General features: G+C 43.0%; 1 protein-coding gene across 1 annotated transcript; it reads right to left on the reverse strand.

Moving 5' to 3' along the window:
* Positions 1–3,278: 3,278 nt before the first annotated feature.
* LOC110071627 (transmembrane protein 151B) lies at positions 3,279–12,683 on the reverse strand. Its single transcript, XM_078391382.1, has 2 exons — positions 12,601–12,683; positions 3,279–5,100 (listed from the first exon to the last, which is right to left on the reverse strand). Exon 2 carries the CDS (start codon positions 5,065–5,067, stop codon positions 3,670–3,672), a length of 1,398 nt encoding a protein of 465 aa, XP_078247508.1. The 5' UTR covers positions 5,068–5,100; positions 12,601–12,683; the 3' UTR covers positions 3,279–3,669.
* Between the last annotated feature and the right edge of the window lie 4,539 nt (positions 12,684–17,222).

A 17,222-nucleotide genomic window follows, 5' to 3' on the forward strand; every position in this document is an offset into this window, starting at 1 on the left:
CCTGAACCTCCGAACATCGAGATAGGTGTTGAGATCCCTCAAGTCCAGTATGGGTCGAAGACCGCCGTCCTTTTTGGGTACAGTGAAGTACCGGGAGTAAAACCCGTTCAGGACGTCTCTGTAAGGCACTTTCTGAATAGCCTGCTTCTGAAGTAGAGTGAGAATCTCTTCTTCTAGGATGGGGTCGAAGGATGTATGCCTGACCCATCCTAGAGGAGGCAATTCTGTAAACTCCAGGCGGTAGCCTGAGCTGATAATTTTCAAGACCCAGTTGTCTCGAGTGATCTTGCACCAGCTCTGGAGGTAAGGAGACAGGCGAGTAGAATGGTGGGTGGCCTGGATGCTCATTGGGAAGTCAAAGGTATTGTCTTGACTTCCGGCCGGGGGGCTTAAAGGATTGACGCTTGTTGCTCTGTGGCCTGAAGCTGGAGGCTGAAGAAGAGGCCTGAGATGATCTTGCAAGTGGTGGAGGCTTAAACTGGCGAAATGTAGAGGATGTCGCCTGCTGGTAAGGTTGTTGTTGTACCTTAGACCGCCAGTGGAACTTAGAAGGTCGTGGTTGCTGATGTACAGCATAAGACTTGGCCGTCTTCTTACTCTTATGCAAGTTCTCTAGGTTCTCGTCCGTTTTCTCACTAAACAAACCCGAGGCATCAAAGGGCAGATTTCTGATCCTGGATTTGATGTCCTCCATTATGTCTGCTGAGCGCAGCCAAGCATGTCTTCTCAGTGTGATGATGGATGCCAAGTTCCTGGCATTAGCATCCGCCACATGACGTGAGGCTAACCGCTGATGTTTGGAGACGGTCTGAGCCTCAGCGTGGGCATCAAGGCATGTCTGCCTTATGTCTTCTGGCGCTACCTGAAGTGCTGGGAGTACTCTAGCCCATAACTGTTTCTGATAAGCCCCCATAGCAACAAGGTAGTTGAGGGCCCTGAGGGCAAAGGTCGTCATAGAATATAACCTTCTCCCCAACACTTCCAAGTCCCTACCCTCTTTATTGGTAGGGGTTGGATGACCCTTAGCAGGTAAACGTCCTGCACTGGACTCTACCACGAGAGAGTTAGGAGCAGGATGTTTCAAAAGACACTCAGTCTTTGGTCCATGCACTCTATACATGTTTTCAGTCCTTCTGGAGAAAGTCGGTGAATCAGCTGGATGTTCCCAATATCCAGTGATAAGGTCCATTAGCTCTGGTACATAGGACAAGCTAACCGGACGAGACCTGTCCTTATGAATGTCTCCAAAAATGAGGTCATCCTCCCTGGAAGGAGACTTCTCAACCTCCATGCGTAGAGTTGATGCCATCCTGGAAACCATCTGTGGATAGGATGAGAAGTCCTCGGATGGAGACGATGGATGAATGTCTGCTGCATCAGATGGGAGTGGTTCCCCTGGCACAGGGGTGTCAAGGGAAGCATCAGACGCATCACCATCCTCTTGGTCGGAAGAGGGGCGAGAATCTTGTTCCTCGTCATCCTCAGAAGACCGAGGTGTGGGCGAAGGTAGAGACCCTCCTGCAGGCTTCGAAGGTTTAGGGAGGGGTGGTCTACCAGGAACAGGAGGGGGAGCCACAGGCTTCTCCGGCGCCGACGGTGTCGAAGGCACCGATTTAGTAGACTGCCCCTCCGGAGATAAAGCTCGATCTTCGTTACGGGGCACCGGTCTCCGATGTCGTCGCTTTTTCGGCGGCGAAGCGGAGGACGAAGAAGAAGAGGAATAATAGGTCCTCTTCCGGCGTCTCTTTCCATCCCTCGATGTCGAGGAGGAGTCGGTAGAGTAATCCCTCCGACGTCGATGTCGCCGTCTCGACCGTCGCCTCTCCCTACTATCATCAGAGTCCGATGTGGAGTAATCCCGGCGTCGGTGCTTTTTACGCCTATCGGCGTCGGAAGCCCGCTTGCGCTTACGATGGCGCTTGTTCTTTTTCGCCGGTGGTTCGTCCTCAGGCTCTGACACCGGGCGTCGAGGAGGGTCCGGGCGTCGAGGAGGGTCCGGTCGTCGAGGAGGATCGGACTCGACGGGCTTCACCGGTCTCCTTGGGGAGGACACGGGCGACTTAGCGGTCGGCGATCCCGGTGTAGACGACCGGGATCGAGATGCCCGTCCGGTTAGAATAGGGCTGTCGGGCTGGTCGGTCAGGCCAGAGATAATTCTTCCAATCTGGCTGACCGTAGGAGACCTCTCGACAACGACCAGCGGTTCCTGTCGGTGTGGAAGAGAGGCTCCCGGCTCCGACATGGATTCCCGATCGCGGGATGAGTCTTCCAAGATCGGTGAGGGCAACGAAGTGGAGATAGGTGGGACCACCAAGGTAATCTCCTTCGACTTCGTCCCCGTTTTAACCGACTCTTTCCTCTTTTTCTGGTGTTCCGACGTCGATGGGACTGCGGTATCAGTTGAAGCCGATGAAACCATGGTCTTGGAAGAAGACTTCTTCTTAGACTTGCCCTTAGAGATCTTCTTAGAGGGCTTGTCCGGAGTGGTAGCCGAGGTAGACGGGACTACCCGGATCTCTGAACGTACAGCCGAAGAGGAAGGCGCTACCTCCATAGCAGATGGTTGAGAGGCCGAAAGAGTTTGTTTCCACAGTGAATACTTCAACCGCTGTTGACGGGCTTTCAGGGTAACTTTGGTGAATTGTTTACAGTGTCTGCACTGGGATACCAAATGCGATTCGCCCAGGCAGTACAAACAAAGCGAATGCCCGTCCTGAAAGGGTAGCTTTCTAGAGCACGCGGTGCAGAGACGGAAAGGTCCTCTCCTGGGAGATGGCTTTTCCTTCGGAGGCATAGGGCGGTAGACGAAACCTCTAAGTCGCAGTAGACCAGACTTCCACAGGAATAGAAAGCCCGGTAGACCAGGAGTCAGAAGTGAAGAAATGTGTTCAGCGCGCCTCACAGTAGGAGGTCAATCAGCGGCAATCGAACAAGTCCGGTTGGCGCGTGGCGCCTCAGCAGGAGGCCTAATAGGCCAATTAGGCCAAATTGGCCTGAAGAAAAACGCCAGAAGCTAGAGAAAGGTCAAAATCCAGTCCAATTTCAAGAAGACGAAGAAATACAGAAGAAATCAGCCAAAAACAGGAGCTCTATCCGAGAGGTTCCAACTTTCACAAGCGGAAAAAAGGAACTGAGCCGTTGGCGGGCTGAGCATGCTCAGTGCAGGGCAACCTGAACATTGTTACTTTTCTATTGCAGCTCTAGAAGATTCCGAGAGGCCAGCACAAGTGCTGACTTAACCCATTAGTGTGGATTCATGGAGAACCACGTTGAAGAAGCCATACAGAGTATTTGGGTTCTACAACCTCATAACTAAAAAGGTATTACTGCGAGTGTGGTGTAGTATAACATATAATATTTGGGACTTTGATTGGCGATATCGTCAGCCATCTCACCTTAGACCTGATAATAAAGTTAATGTTGTAAGACAAGATAACTTCATGAAGACTGTATTTTGAGAAATCGCAGGGTATTAGTGAAATAAAGAAACTCATAAACATGTTAATTGTTTGATTTAGAATTGACCCTTAGGTTTCCTGATGGAAATGATTCCTAGCAGGAGGAACAAATAGCTGGGGATTTTAATCTGTTGCATGACATGATGTTGTTCTAACTGTCAAACAACTTTCAGATAGTCAGGCTTTTGTAACTGTGTGACAGGAAGCACTTTCATAAGGAGGTTTCCAGGCAGGATGCACGGCGCAAATAGAAGCGCCTTCCTTCCTGCCCTTCTGGCCGATGCACAATTAGCACAGGGAAAAAACGAGCATCGTGATAAGTAGGCGGATTTTCATTGATGGCCAGTTGGCTAGAATGAGAACAGCACTGGTCATCCTGGCAGCCGCGGTCAGTGATGTTGCTGCTGTGACTCCTCCAGAGGCCTGTCCTGTGAGAGCCATGAATTCGACACAGGGAGAAGCGACTGGTATTAAGGGAGAGCTGCGAATTTCCACTGCAGCTGTGGAAGGCATGGCGAGAGAAGATCGAAGAGGTACTAGAGGCATGGTGGCAATGCTCACAGCCACGAGTGATCTCACTGGATCTGCATATAGAGTAACCGTTGCATATAGAAGAATTTGCCAGGTCCATGAGCACAGCCTCTGAGTAGCTGGGAATCAACTGGCGATTGGTGCAGATGTGCCACTCAAGTTCTGTGCTATCCTGAGTGCTAACCCTGGGTATGCGATATCGGAACAAAGGCTCCTCTGCTACAGTAGGCACTCTGTACTCCACCCCAAGAAGTTTCTCTACATGGTAGTGTACATACGCAGTCCGATACTCTATGAAAACTCTCAGTGGCCACGAGATCATCATCAAAGCAGCCACCCAGAAAGCATAATGGGATATATACCATGGGAGATCATCTGGGTCCCCGTATGCCATCATGAGTTCTTTGAAGTCTACATTCTTGAGTTTCATTCCTTCTCTGATCTCCATGTAGTCATCCAGCCCTTCAATCTCGGTGAAGAAATGAGCCCTCTGTGTCAGGTAAGAGTTCTCAGACTCTGTGTTAGCAAAACTGAAACATTTGGTGAATTTTAGTTTTGTAGCTGAAAACAATTCCAAGCCCATCAGCTCCTTAGAGATATCCTTGAATCCGCAGTGAGAGTAGTCAAACTCAGCTTCAGCCACATGGGTGTTCACTCTTTCATGGTAGACCTGGGTAGTTGTATAAGCATCGCCATTGCGATATCGAGTCACCTGTCTGGTTCGTCGGACAAAGTGGTAGCTTATGGCCTTCCACCATATACATGGCGTAGCCTGCTTCATTTTGGCGATCCGGTCGTAAACACTTTCAACGTCAGCCTTGTACTGAAGTTCACTTTTGGCACGGCAATGCCAACACTCCACCAAGTAGACCACATAAAGCATAGCGAGAAATGCTAACGGGATATAGATGTATCCATCAGAGCAAGGGCTGTCATGGTAAATCATAGTTTTGCCTTTGAAAGAACTATCAAAGCTGAGCTTAGTTTCTTGTGCGATTTGGCACCAAGCTACGGCCCCCAGGCAGCCATACATAAGAATGGAGAGGAGGAGGCACTTCCATTGGGAGTCTCGGCACATGGAGGAACTCAAAGACTGCTTGACTGGTCGCTGCTGAGAATCAGATCGCAGAAAGATAGATGGGGGAAAAGAGAGAAAATTTCTCATTAGATCATTTAAAGTACTATACATACAATTAACATAAATAGCAAACATTATATACGGTGTGGTATTCAAATAAGTTAAACCTAGTCATTGTTTCCTTGTGCACTGCTGAGTATATATTCCCAAGAATGGGCTTCTGACCTATAATTACATTAAATCAAGACCACAGTTTCTAGGCTGCTGTTGATAACTGTATTTTCACATTGCCCTTACAAGGAAAAGGCACATATATGCTTGAGAGATTCTTCACATTTAGGTGTCTGATTTGCTAGCAGACATGGATGAAGTACAATCTTCTCTGGCTTATTTTTTAGATGGGTTGGACTAAAACCGTCCTCATCCTCAGAAAACATAGCTACTACGCTGGCTGGGGATGATAGAACTTGCACTCCAGTATATCTGGAGAACACCAGGTCCAGTAAATCTGTGCTGGTGCATGATTATTATTGCACAGCTAACCTTCTGGTTCACTACATTGAGTGAGAAGCCAGGATAAGAAGCCATTCTGCTTGCAATGTTTAATTTCTTACTCTGACTAGTTACTAAATTAAATTAGTCAAGTGCTCTTAGAACATAATACTTTGTTCCTATAGCAAAATGTCCAAAGTGAGATACTGAATTGTCCATTGGGCATTGCACTCCGAAATCTGCCAGGTCAGCCAATATAGCTATGTAGATTTGGAGGTAGCCAGATGGTAAAATCTATGAAGCTTAATAATAATAACAACTGTGTGTCAACAGTATGGCAATCCTTTCCAGGGTTTTCTAAGTAGAGAGTACTCAGGCTTGGTTTACCATTCCCTTCTTCTGGGAGGGCATCCTGGGACTGTGCAGGTTCCCCAAGCCTACACAGGCTGATTCTTCTCCTGAGATACATTGTGGGGAATCAGACTCCCAAAGCTTGGCTCATACCTCACTCAGTGAGCTATGCAGCTAGCTCTGTGAAGCTTAGGGAAGTTATATTACCTGGTTGGTTGGGTTTTGCATGGATTTTATGCATACCGTCTAGTTCTTCTTTCAGTCCATTAGTTGACTTAGATACTAAGCTTTTCATTATATAAAAAAGGGTACGTCTCTAGATCTAGAGATAATAAGGCAAAACATGAAGCTTGAGCCAATTGTATTGTGAGAAAAAAACGTGCCTTTCCGTGTACGCAGCCAATGAGTGAAGCCACCTTGAGTGCTCATAGAGAAGCTTATAGACATTTAAATATTGTTGTTTTTCCACTCACTTATAGTACAGCCTGTGTCCTAAATCTGTGTCACCTGTCCTGTTCATACTCCCATTCTGGTCGATACATTACAAAGCATGATCCCCGCTTCATTTCTTCTCCATAAAGATGGGAAGGTTAGCTTAATTTCTAAAATGAACTGTGTCACAGTAACTTCACCCTGCCTTGCGTTACACTCACAGTCCTGAAAGCCATTTAGCTTACATTGCTCAGTACTTGTTATTTAAAACTCCCTACAGCAAAACATTATTTCAGTGGTTTGTGGACTAAAAGTAACAAATTAAAACTATAATAATACAATTAGGATAAAGTAAGATAAAACAGGGCCTTAAAACAGTACCAAACAGGAACATAAACACATCCAAGAAAAAAAAGAGAGCAGAACATAAAAACGTAAAAGAGTTCAATTAAAGTTAAAACGCAAGTTGGGAAAAAATAAAGCCATTGTAAAATTAGTATATGGAACAAGGGTGAAATATAAAATCAAAGTTCCTTGCTCATTGTACTCCAGGTAAAGATGATATTGCAAAGAAATATCAGGAAAACACAACCACAGCATTTACATGGATGTGAGAAAGACAGCCAAACCTACAATAGTGTTCAATGCATTGTTTACCTATAATGTAAATTAACAAATAAATAACACAAAATAGAAGTGAAAACCTGTATTAAACAAATGAGAATATTAATACTGTATATCGTAAAATAGTGTTTCAGAATATTGTAAAAGGAGAAAAAAAAAGAATATTATTTTATGCAGTTTGTTAATTGATAAGCATGTAAAAGAAAAGCAAAAGTGCTGTTCATTTTGTAAGGCATTAACCTCATGATTAGACATGGGGACAAATTGAAAAAAAAATTGCGATATTTGTAAAAAATCACTGATTCATTAAATACTTGTCCCTTTGTATTCATGAGTTCCAGAGACCGAGACAAATACAAAAGAATGAATATTTGTCCATTTTATTTGCCCCCACACAAAGAGAGGGAAGGCTAACCCATGGCCTTCTCATTCTGCCTATGGGCCTGCTGATCAGGTGATTGGTGGGCCAATAGGCAGCCAGACAGCCCCACAGCCACCTACTCCCACAGCCTATCCCCCACCCCTTTCCCCTCCCCACCTTAGCAACTGCCACCGTCTGCCACTGCCTGGCACCACCATCACCCATTGCTGCCCACTACCACTGCCATCCATTGCCTCCCCCTGCAGTGGCCTCCACAGCCACAGCCTGCCATAAGGGACACTGGCTTCCCTTTGTAAAGATGGTGGCTGAGACTTCTTTTAGGGCAGGGAAGCTGCAGCAGCCATCTTTGCAGCGGGCAGCCTGAATCCTCTTATGGCAGGCCATCACAGCGAGACTAGGACATCAGAAGTAACGTCCTTGTCCAGCCCTCTCGATGTTATGCTAGTTTTCTACTGGGGGTTGGGGTCACGCTGTGCATTCTTTTTCTAAGGGAACATTCAAATGCTTCTTAAAGGGGCCAGTCCTGCTGAGATGAATGAGGGACGTGCAGCAATTTGACCCCTGTCTCAGCTCCTTCACATATCAATTTTGTTTGCCTGGCCCTGGTGCACTGCTAGCAAAACCCTCATGGGCACAAGTCATTGTAAGAGGCAACATTGTGTCCATGTAATGATGGTCAAGTGGAAACCATGGGTCATGTTTTACTGTACTGCCTTTTCTATAGAGATCCGCACACCAACCTCCTGAGCCCAATCATACTCAGATATCCAGGGAGACCTGATGAATTTTACATCAAGCTACTGCTTTCTGATCAAGACTCCCTTATTACATGCTCTGCAGCAAAATTTTGTGCAGGATCAATGGCACAGCACTCCCTTATGGTGTGTAGGCATCCTTCAGTCTCGAGAGACTATGGTATCGTGCTCTGTATGGAGGTCTTGGAACAGTGTCTTGTGTGGCTGAGAAGGCCAATTCGAGAGTGACAATCCCTTCCACATTGGAGACAAATCCAATCTGTTCCCTGTCCAGCTCTCTGGTTTTGCTTGTTTCGGGACTGCCTCTTTGCCTCGGTCTGCTGTACAAGTGTCTCTTCAAATTGGGAAGAGTCTCCTGAGTTCACAGGTTGACTGGTTTTAGCATGAGGGTGGTTTATTGTCTAGCGTAGAGAAATGTTGTGGTCCCAACCAAAGGGACAATGGCTCAAAGGATAGCTATAAAAATGCTGCATTTTATTCTCCCCATATTTTACAACCAGTACACAATTAATTATTTGTTGTACACTTTTTAAATTACATTTTGTATATTTTAACCACATATGTTTTTTGAACTGACTATACAGTACATTTTTAATGCATTTTGTATATTTTGGCCATAAATATGTTTTATGAGCTGGTCACCTGACCGTAATAAATACATTCATTCATTCATATGTTTATATTTTGAATTTTAATGTACTAACAAAGCTCTCAGAGCTATCTGTGTGTCTTAATTTCATCATAAAACCAAAATAAATAATTTTGAGTAAGAGGCAACAGGATACTACACAATATGACATCAGACCTATAAATCTTTCAGGAGACCTGAAAAGGAATCACAATCCTTTCTACCATTTTGTGACCCTTCCACTTCATTTTCATTTCAATTTGTTGTGTAGTAGATCCATTCAATCACAGTTATTTCCAATAGCAAGCCTTGATTTTCTCCAAGTAGTAAAGATTCAGAGCAGATTTCCCCAGCCTCAACTCTCATCAGGCCTAGCCAGCATAGCTCATGGCCAAATACGATGAAATGTGTAACTCCAAACACCAGGAGGTTAGGGAAGGCTGCTTTGCAATACAACCTTCAATAAGCAATGTCTTTCCTCAGCCCCATCAAGAGTTTTCATCTTATTCTTCTTGCAGAATAAGAATATACTATTTTTTTTTAAAGTTTAGTAATCTAGGACTTTCCTCTGGTACCTGCAAAGCACAATTTTGTCAGGGCCAGCAAAGTCTTGTTTGGGAAGCTTGAGAGTATTCTGCCACACCTAAACAAAAATGCTGTGAACTGTCACACGTTGAAGTTTCCCAGAGCACCCGGACAAACACTACATATGGCGCTTGCCACTAGGTGTGTCCACAAGCTGTTCTTTGCCTCCTGGACAAACTCTTAGCAATCCTTAGGGAATAACTTCCTCTCCAAGCTGTCATGTCAAATACTAAGCAGAAAGGTTGCTGCCTTTGATCTATGAAAGAAAGAAAACAGCTGGCACACACCCCATGCCTTTGTAGTTTCATAAATATAATGTATTTATTTATTTATTCCTGCTGAAGACTGCAGCTTCCTCACTTCCACTTTGTTTCTTGTGGACATTGGTCTCTTTTTCTTTTGCCTTATTAGCTCTTCCCAAAACAGCTGAATCCACTTAATTAAACTGAGCCATCCAAAGGGTACATAAGAATTGAGAAATCTCAGATTGGATTTTTAGGGTGGTGCTGTAACCAGATTGTAGGATAATCGATGCAGTGTTGAAGATAGAGCAGGTAACCTTGGAGTTGAATCTGTGATGAACAAGAACAAGTCATTGTTTCTTGGTCTAACTTACCACACAGTACTGCGGTGAAATTAAAATACGAAAGCTGGAACACAGTTCAAGAGGCACAGACCTCCTTGAACTCTTTGGAAGAAAATACGTGTTGAATACAAGCTTTCTGTTTCTTAAAAGTCGGCATCATAGTGCCAGCCAGGTCTCTATGTGAAAGTTCTTCCAGTAAGCACAATTTTTGTTGGATTTAACCTTGAGGAAATGTTGAGGTGAGGTGCACCACCATCTTGGTTCACAAGCTGGCCCTGGGCATATCTGACAAGATTTTTCTACAGATTTCCAGAAGAATGTATATGGTGTTTGGAAATAAGCTATATTCATTCAGAGCTCTATAAATATGTAGCGTCTTTTGGTAATGGCAAGAAAGCCATTCATTTGCAGCTGTACTTTGAAATATTTTGTTTCGTCTAACCACAGACTTCCACAAGTCAAAGACTCCAGTGCAGATGAATATCAAATAATGGTGATAATAACAACACAAGAGATGATGAACTAAGTGGACAATTTGCTAGCACTGCAATCAGGGAAAGAATATGAACCAGTCTTTCTTGTGAAACAGAAGTTTAGAATGCAATCAATATCTTACCATTATTTGTACAATGATGCTCAAAGGAAAGCGGGTCCCCCATTAGACCTGTACCCAGCCCTAGCTCCAGCTCCTGTTCTGGCTGTTATACCACAGGAAAGCAATGTTTGCCAGTAAGTTCCAGCCACTCACACATAGAACAGCACTGTTTCAGGCTTCTAATGGGGATACACAAAGAACATTTTGTAGGGAGAGTAAGGGTGCAAATCAGACAGTGACACAGGATCATGTTTGATCACACTAGAAAGAGTCACTTTGCTGGGAGCAATCTCTCTTAAAGCAACTCTTCCATGAACACAGGAATTGCGAAAGCCTAGCTAAAATATATATATAAATAAATAAAAGCAACCCTGACACTGGACCAAAGAGGTGTGGATTGGTTCAAGATTTCCTGTATGTTGTCTGATCACCAGAAAAAAGCTCACACTGGACTGTGACAGAAATGGTTCAAAATGTGAGCTATATTTCCATCTGATCGTCTTCCAATTCCAGAAGGACTAAATGTGTGTTCCCAAATTCAATCCAATGAATTGCTGTTTTATATTCTGCAGAAAGGGTAACACTCTTGCCTGTAGTGCAACACCAGATATGTGACACTTACCTTTTAATGGGTAACTGTTTTTTAAAGCAATAAAAATTATATCATCAATTGCACAGGCCCATTTACATGCTTATAAAGCCCATAGCAGCAACTGTAGGTACATAATTAATGACAGGATCAGAGGACTGTGTGGCTTGGAAATGAACCTTCTTTGTCTTTCCTGCTATCAAGTCAGTGATTAAGTTATCACAGCCTATACTGTTTAGAGATTTTTTTTTCTTCCTGTATCCATCCAACATCCTGCATCCTAACAGACACAGCGCTGCAATGGGCAGAGGAGGGGGAAAATTAATTTCAGATTCTAGGAAGAGGAAGAAGAAAATAGCGGGGAAAGAAAGGATGGCACGTGTAGAAAGAGGACTAAGAGGTTTCTTCCACTTTTCTTTTCTTTTTTCAACAAAAACAAACTGTTTCCTCCCTCAGATAAACCTATTTATTGTACTGACAGATGGTGGAAGGGAAGACTTGAGATGTGGAAGAATGAGGTGAAATCCTAGGTAGTATGAAAGTAGAGTAGGCTCCATGCATTGCTGTTTTAAGAAGGAATGAGAGAGGGCCATGCCCATTGCCTTTTTAAAGTCCCTCCCTCACTCCCTTCCCTTCGCTGCCTTAGAAAGCATCTACAGTATGTTGTCTGGTGAGATCAGGGCTTTCTCCCAGAGTCTGGTAAAAAGAAAAGGGAAAATGAAACAGAGAATCCATCTTTGCAAACTGTGACTGCCCTGTCCAGAAGTTTTTCTGCCCTGCCTGGACCTGAGGGGGCTCCCAAAACTCTGAAGTCTGGTGCAGGCCTAGTGCAGTACATCATCTATGACCTGGGCATACAGGCTTTGTTCCCACATTGACCTCCCACCGGAGGTCCAAAAACATACAAATACTGACAGAGAGGGATCAGGTCAGAATGTCTCCAAAAGGGCATTGGGCAGGGCAGGCAGCATTCTGTGTGTTCTTATTCAGGCACAGACCAGTTTGGGAGGCCATTACATAACTCAAGGTGCAGTCTTTTTTTCTCTCATTCCTTATAATAGTGCATCTCTCCCATGGTAAGTGTTATATTTAATGGCAGAAGAGTATCCGAAAAAGAACTTTTTCTCACTGAAATCACCCTTACTAAAGAAAACTTCTAAAGTACTGAGATATCAGTTAGATTGGGAGAGTGCTTTAATTTATTGTGAGCTGTCTTGGGCCCCTTATGGAGAGAAAAGTATCAATTAAATTAAATTAACTAGATCAACAGCATTATGCAGGATACCTGTTTCTAGAATCAATTGGGAAGAATATTAGCTATCTCTGCACTCTAGTGTGACTTTGTCTAGGCAGAAAAGGGCAGAGGTCCTTAAAATAGACCCAGCAGCCTCCATTTCCCACAGATTATCAACAGCTCAAAGATAAGAAGAAGTTCATTAAATAATTATTGGCTCTCAAACCAATTCCAACTTACAACAATCCTCCCAGAGTTTTCAAAATATAAACTGGTTTACTAGTTTCTCCTTCTGGTGGCTCTCCGGGACTGTTCGGCTTCCCACAGGTGACAGTGTAACCCCACTCGTCACACATGCTTCAGATAATCTTTGGATTTTTTCATCATACAAGAGAGTAAAACACTCAAGGCATAACATTTAAAGCAGAATTACACTGAGCCATTTGCAGTGCGATTTTGTGCATTCCTAACTCAGAAGTATATCCTATGGAGTCTTGTGGGATTTACTTCTAGAAATGTAAAAATAGTAATATATTCTTTGTTCGCTGTTTACTCATTAAGTTGTGTCTGACTCTTCGTGACCTCATGGACGGCAGGCTCTCCATAAAAAACCATAGCTTTGACTATGCAGTCCTTTGTCAGCAAGGTGATGTCTCTGCTTTATAAGATGCTGTCTAGGTTTGTCATTGCTTTCCTCCAAAGAAGCAGGCGTCGCTTAATTTCATGGCTGCTGTCACCATCTGCAATGATCATGGAGCCCAAGAAAGTAAAATCTGTCACTATCTCCATATCTTCCCCTTCTATTTGCCAGGAGGTGATGGGACCAGTGGCCATGATCTTAGTTTTTTTGATGTTGAGTTTCAGACCGTTTTTTGCACTCTCGTCTTTCACCCTCATTACAAGGTTCTTTAATTCCTCCTCACTTTCCGCCATCAGAGTGGTATCATCTGCATATCTGAGGTTGTTGATATTTGTTTCAGCAATCTTAATTCCATTTTGGGATTCATCCAGTCCAGCCTTTTGCATGATGTATTCTGTATATAAGTTAAATAAGCAGGGAGACAATATACAGCCTTGTCGTACTCATTTCCCAATTTTGAACGAATCAGTTGTTCCATATCCACTTCTAACTGTTGCTTCCTGTCCCACACAGAGATTTCTCAGGAGATAGATGAGGTGGTCAGGCATGTGATGAGATGGGATTTTGAGTTAAAATCTTTTAAGGCATATGGGTTTTGTAATTAAGAAATGAGCCAGAGAGGTTCCATTGTTTCTTTGTATAAAGTATCTTTGCTATGCTGACAAGTTGTTTTCTAGGCGAGCAGAAAGAATGTTATTCTGATAGCCTGAGAAAAGGACTCGGTATGATTAGATGGGAATTGTTGTGACTCTTTGATAAACCACAGTAAACCCAAATAACATCTGCTGTGTATGGGAAAGAAGTCATGTGGTGTAACAGGACTGTTTGCCTAGTAACGAACTCTGATTGGATGACATCGTGGGAAGGTGCGATAAGCCCTTGCCAGTTACTCTTGAAAAAAGAACTTTTTGCCTATGGACATTGTCTTTCAAGACCGACTCTTCATTCATTCGTGACACATGGGACTAACCTTTACTATACTGGATTACCTATGGATTTATGGGCTTTTTCCTAAGGACTATGCATGGACTATTTTCTATGGACTGTTACCTATGGAATATTCTTTATGGACTTCTTGTCTTGGGATACTCCATATGGACTATACTCTTGGACTTTTCTAAGGATAATGGGACTTTTACTGAATTTCTCTTTTTAGTACAGGATTTTTGTTCTACAGTATCACTGAGGACTATAGCCTTTTTATATCCTACTTGGATTATTTTGTTTTTACTAATGATTTCCTGGACTGGAACTGTTTTTATTCTTTTTAATGGCTTTTTGTGTTTTTGTAAGGTTTTTGAACACTTTTCTATTTTTCATGTTTTCTTTGCCTCACTACATCTTTGTAACTAACCAGCACAATGCTAGTTTATTTGCTTTGGTTTTATTTGGCTTTGATACCTAGTAACATGCTTGTTCTTTAATAAAATAAAGATTATAAAACTCAATTGGTTTCCTGAACAGTACACTTGTCATAGGGTCATCTGAGAGTGCTGCCTCGGCCTAGCTTACTTAGAGTCCTGTCAGTGGTGCAAGTTAAGTCTAAGGACTACAAAGCCCACTTGACCTTTTCATAATAATATCTGAGAGTACCAGGGTGTTCTTATGTGGGCAGACCTGTGAGAAGGAGTGTTGTATCATGGCTAGCTGAGTTTGGACTCACTCAGCCCATTTTAGCATGTGCAAACTCCTGATTGCTCTCTGTCCAGGCTTACACGTGTGTTTTCGAACCCGTGTTTGCTGACAAGGCACTCCCATTTCCCTAAGGACTTGCCATAGTTTGTTGTGGTCCACACAGTCAAAGGCTTTTGCATAGTCAATAAAGCAGAAGTATATGTTTTTCTGGAACTCTTTGGCTTTCTCCATAATCCAGCGCATGTTAGCAATTTGGTCTCTAGTTCCTCTGCTCCTTCAAAATCCAGCTTGTACTTCTGGGAGTGTTCGGTCCACATACTGCTGAAGCCTACCTTGGAGGATTTTGAGCATAACCTTGCTGGCATGTGAAATGAGCGCAATTGTACGATAGTTGGAGCATTCTTTGGCACTGCCCTTCTTTGGTATTGGGATGTAGAATGATTTTTTCCAATCCTCTGGACACTGCTGATTTTTCTAAAGTTGCTGGCATATTGAGTGTAGCACCTTAACAGTGTCATCTTTTAACATTTTAAACAGTTCAATTGGAATGCCATCACCTACACTGGCCTTGTTTCTAGCCATGCTTTCTAAGGCCCACTTGACTTTACTCTCCAGGATGTCTGGCTCAAGGTCAGCCACCACACTATCTGGAACATCCAGATCTTTCTGGTATAATTCCTCTATGTATTCTTGCCACCTTTTCTTGATGTCTTCTGGTTCTGTGAGGTCCCTACTATTTTTGTTCATTATCATGTCCATCTTTGCACAAAAGGCTCCTTTAATAGCTGCAATTTATTTGAACAGATCTCTGGTTTTTCCATTTCTATTCTTGCATTTTCTTTCCTTTCTCTTCTCTGCTATTTGTAAGGCCTCGTTGGACAGCCACTTTGCTTTCTTACATATCCTTTACTTTGGGATGGTTTTTGTTGCTGCCTCCTGTACAAAGTTACAAGCCTCCAGTCACAGTTCTTCAGGCACTCTGTCCACCAAATCTAGTTCCTTAAATTTGTTTCTTCACTTCCACTGTGTGGGATTTGGTTTAGATTATACCTGACTAACCCAGTGGTGTTTCCTACTTTCTTCAGTTTAAGCTTGAGTTTTGCTATAAGAATCTGATGATCAGAGCCACAATCAGCTTGTTTTTGCTGACTGTATAGAGCTTCTCCATCTTTGGCTGCAGAGAATATAATCAATCTGTTTTCAATATTGCCATCTGGTGATTTCCATGTGTAGAGTCGCCTCTTGTGTTGTTGGGAAAGAGTGTTTGTGATGACCAGCTTGTTCTCTTGACAAAACTGTATTAGCCTTTGTCCTGCTTTGTTTTGAACTCCAAGGCCAAACTTCCCTGTTGTTCCTTTTATCTCTTGACTCCCTACTTTAACTTGCCAGTCCCCTATAATGAGAAGAGCATCTTTCTTTGGTGTCAGTTCTAGAGGGTGTTGTAAGTCTTCATAGAATTGGTTAATTTCAGCCTCTTCAGTATTGGTGGTTGGTGCATAAAATGTATCCTAAGAGTACTTAATTAGCCAGCCATCTTCAGGAAATGAACTAATCAAACTTTCTTCAACCTGGAATTTTGCAAGTGTGTTTGACTATAATTCCCTTTCTTCCTTGCCAACATGGAGCTGTAAGATAAAATTGGAAGGGCAGCCAATTGGCAACAACAGGGTTAATATTTCTAAACAGGCATATATGTTCTGATGGGGTGTGAATACGGTATATAAAACACTTTAAGGCAGATGTTTTGAGTAAAACAGCATTTTTCTCATTGCTTTTTCTAACCATGACCAAGATTCATAATCTGGTGAGTGAGAAAGGCAGAAAGACACACATACACAGATTCTTTTAGACTGGCACTCAGTATTTTTTGCAAGTTTGACTGTCAAGCAACATTTCAGTGTTTTGTTTATTATAAAAAGCATGCTTGCATTATGTCTTCCTATTGTTAACAGGAGAGAGGCCAAGGTAATTTCAAACCTCAAATTTTATCTTAGCAGTATCACACCTATTATCTTATTCGATAGGGTAGATTTCACTAATATCTATCCTTGGATTCTTGGAACTAGCTACCTCTTGTTCATTAGAAGAGCTTAACAAATTAGATTGTGCCGCTCTCATGTTTATACTGAAACATAAGAAGCAAGTTAAAAGCCCCCTTGGATGACAACCATTTAATTCTGCCTGCCTAAATGAGTAAAATAAATAACAGAATCCAAAATAGCTGTGAGCAGAGCTTCTACTTACACTCAAAAGTTTATTTAACCTTTTGTCTGCCTGCTTGTTTTAGCTACTCAGCTGCTACAGGCTGATGTTCCCCCTGAAAAACAGATCTGGAATTTAGTGGTCTTCTAAAACAGATAGAGTTCCAAAAAGAATGTGACAGTGTGAGTACAATGGCCATACAATGTTTTTCTAGAGCTTGCAAAAGTTACATTTTTCTCTCTATAATTCCTGGAAGACCCCCAGCCAGCATTACTATTGACCATGTTGACTAGGGAATTTTAGGAGAAGTTCTCAAAGGAATAAATTTTTCAAAAATCTGATGCCATTGTATCTCATATTGCTGTTGTTGAGTCGTTAAGTCATGCCCGACTCTTCTTGACCCCTGGCCCAGAGCATGCCAGGCC

The sequence above is a fragment of the Pogona vitticeps genome, chromosome 1 (genome assembly GCF_051106095.1).
Source record: "Pogona vitticeps strain Pit_001003342236 chromosome 1, PviZW2.1, whole genome shotgun sequence".
Lineage (NCBI taxonomy): Eukaryota > Metazoa > Chordata > Lepidosauria > Squamata > Agamidae > Pogona > Pogona vitticeps.

Excerpts from the sequence above, each read along its gene's own strand:
- LOC110071627 (XM_078391382.1), bottom strand. The coding sequence starts at position 5,067 with ATGTGCCGAGACTCCCAATGGAAGTGCCTCCTCCTCTCCATTCTTATG.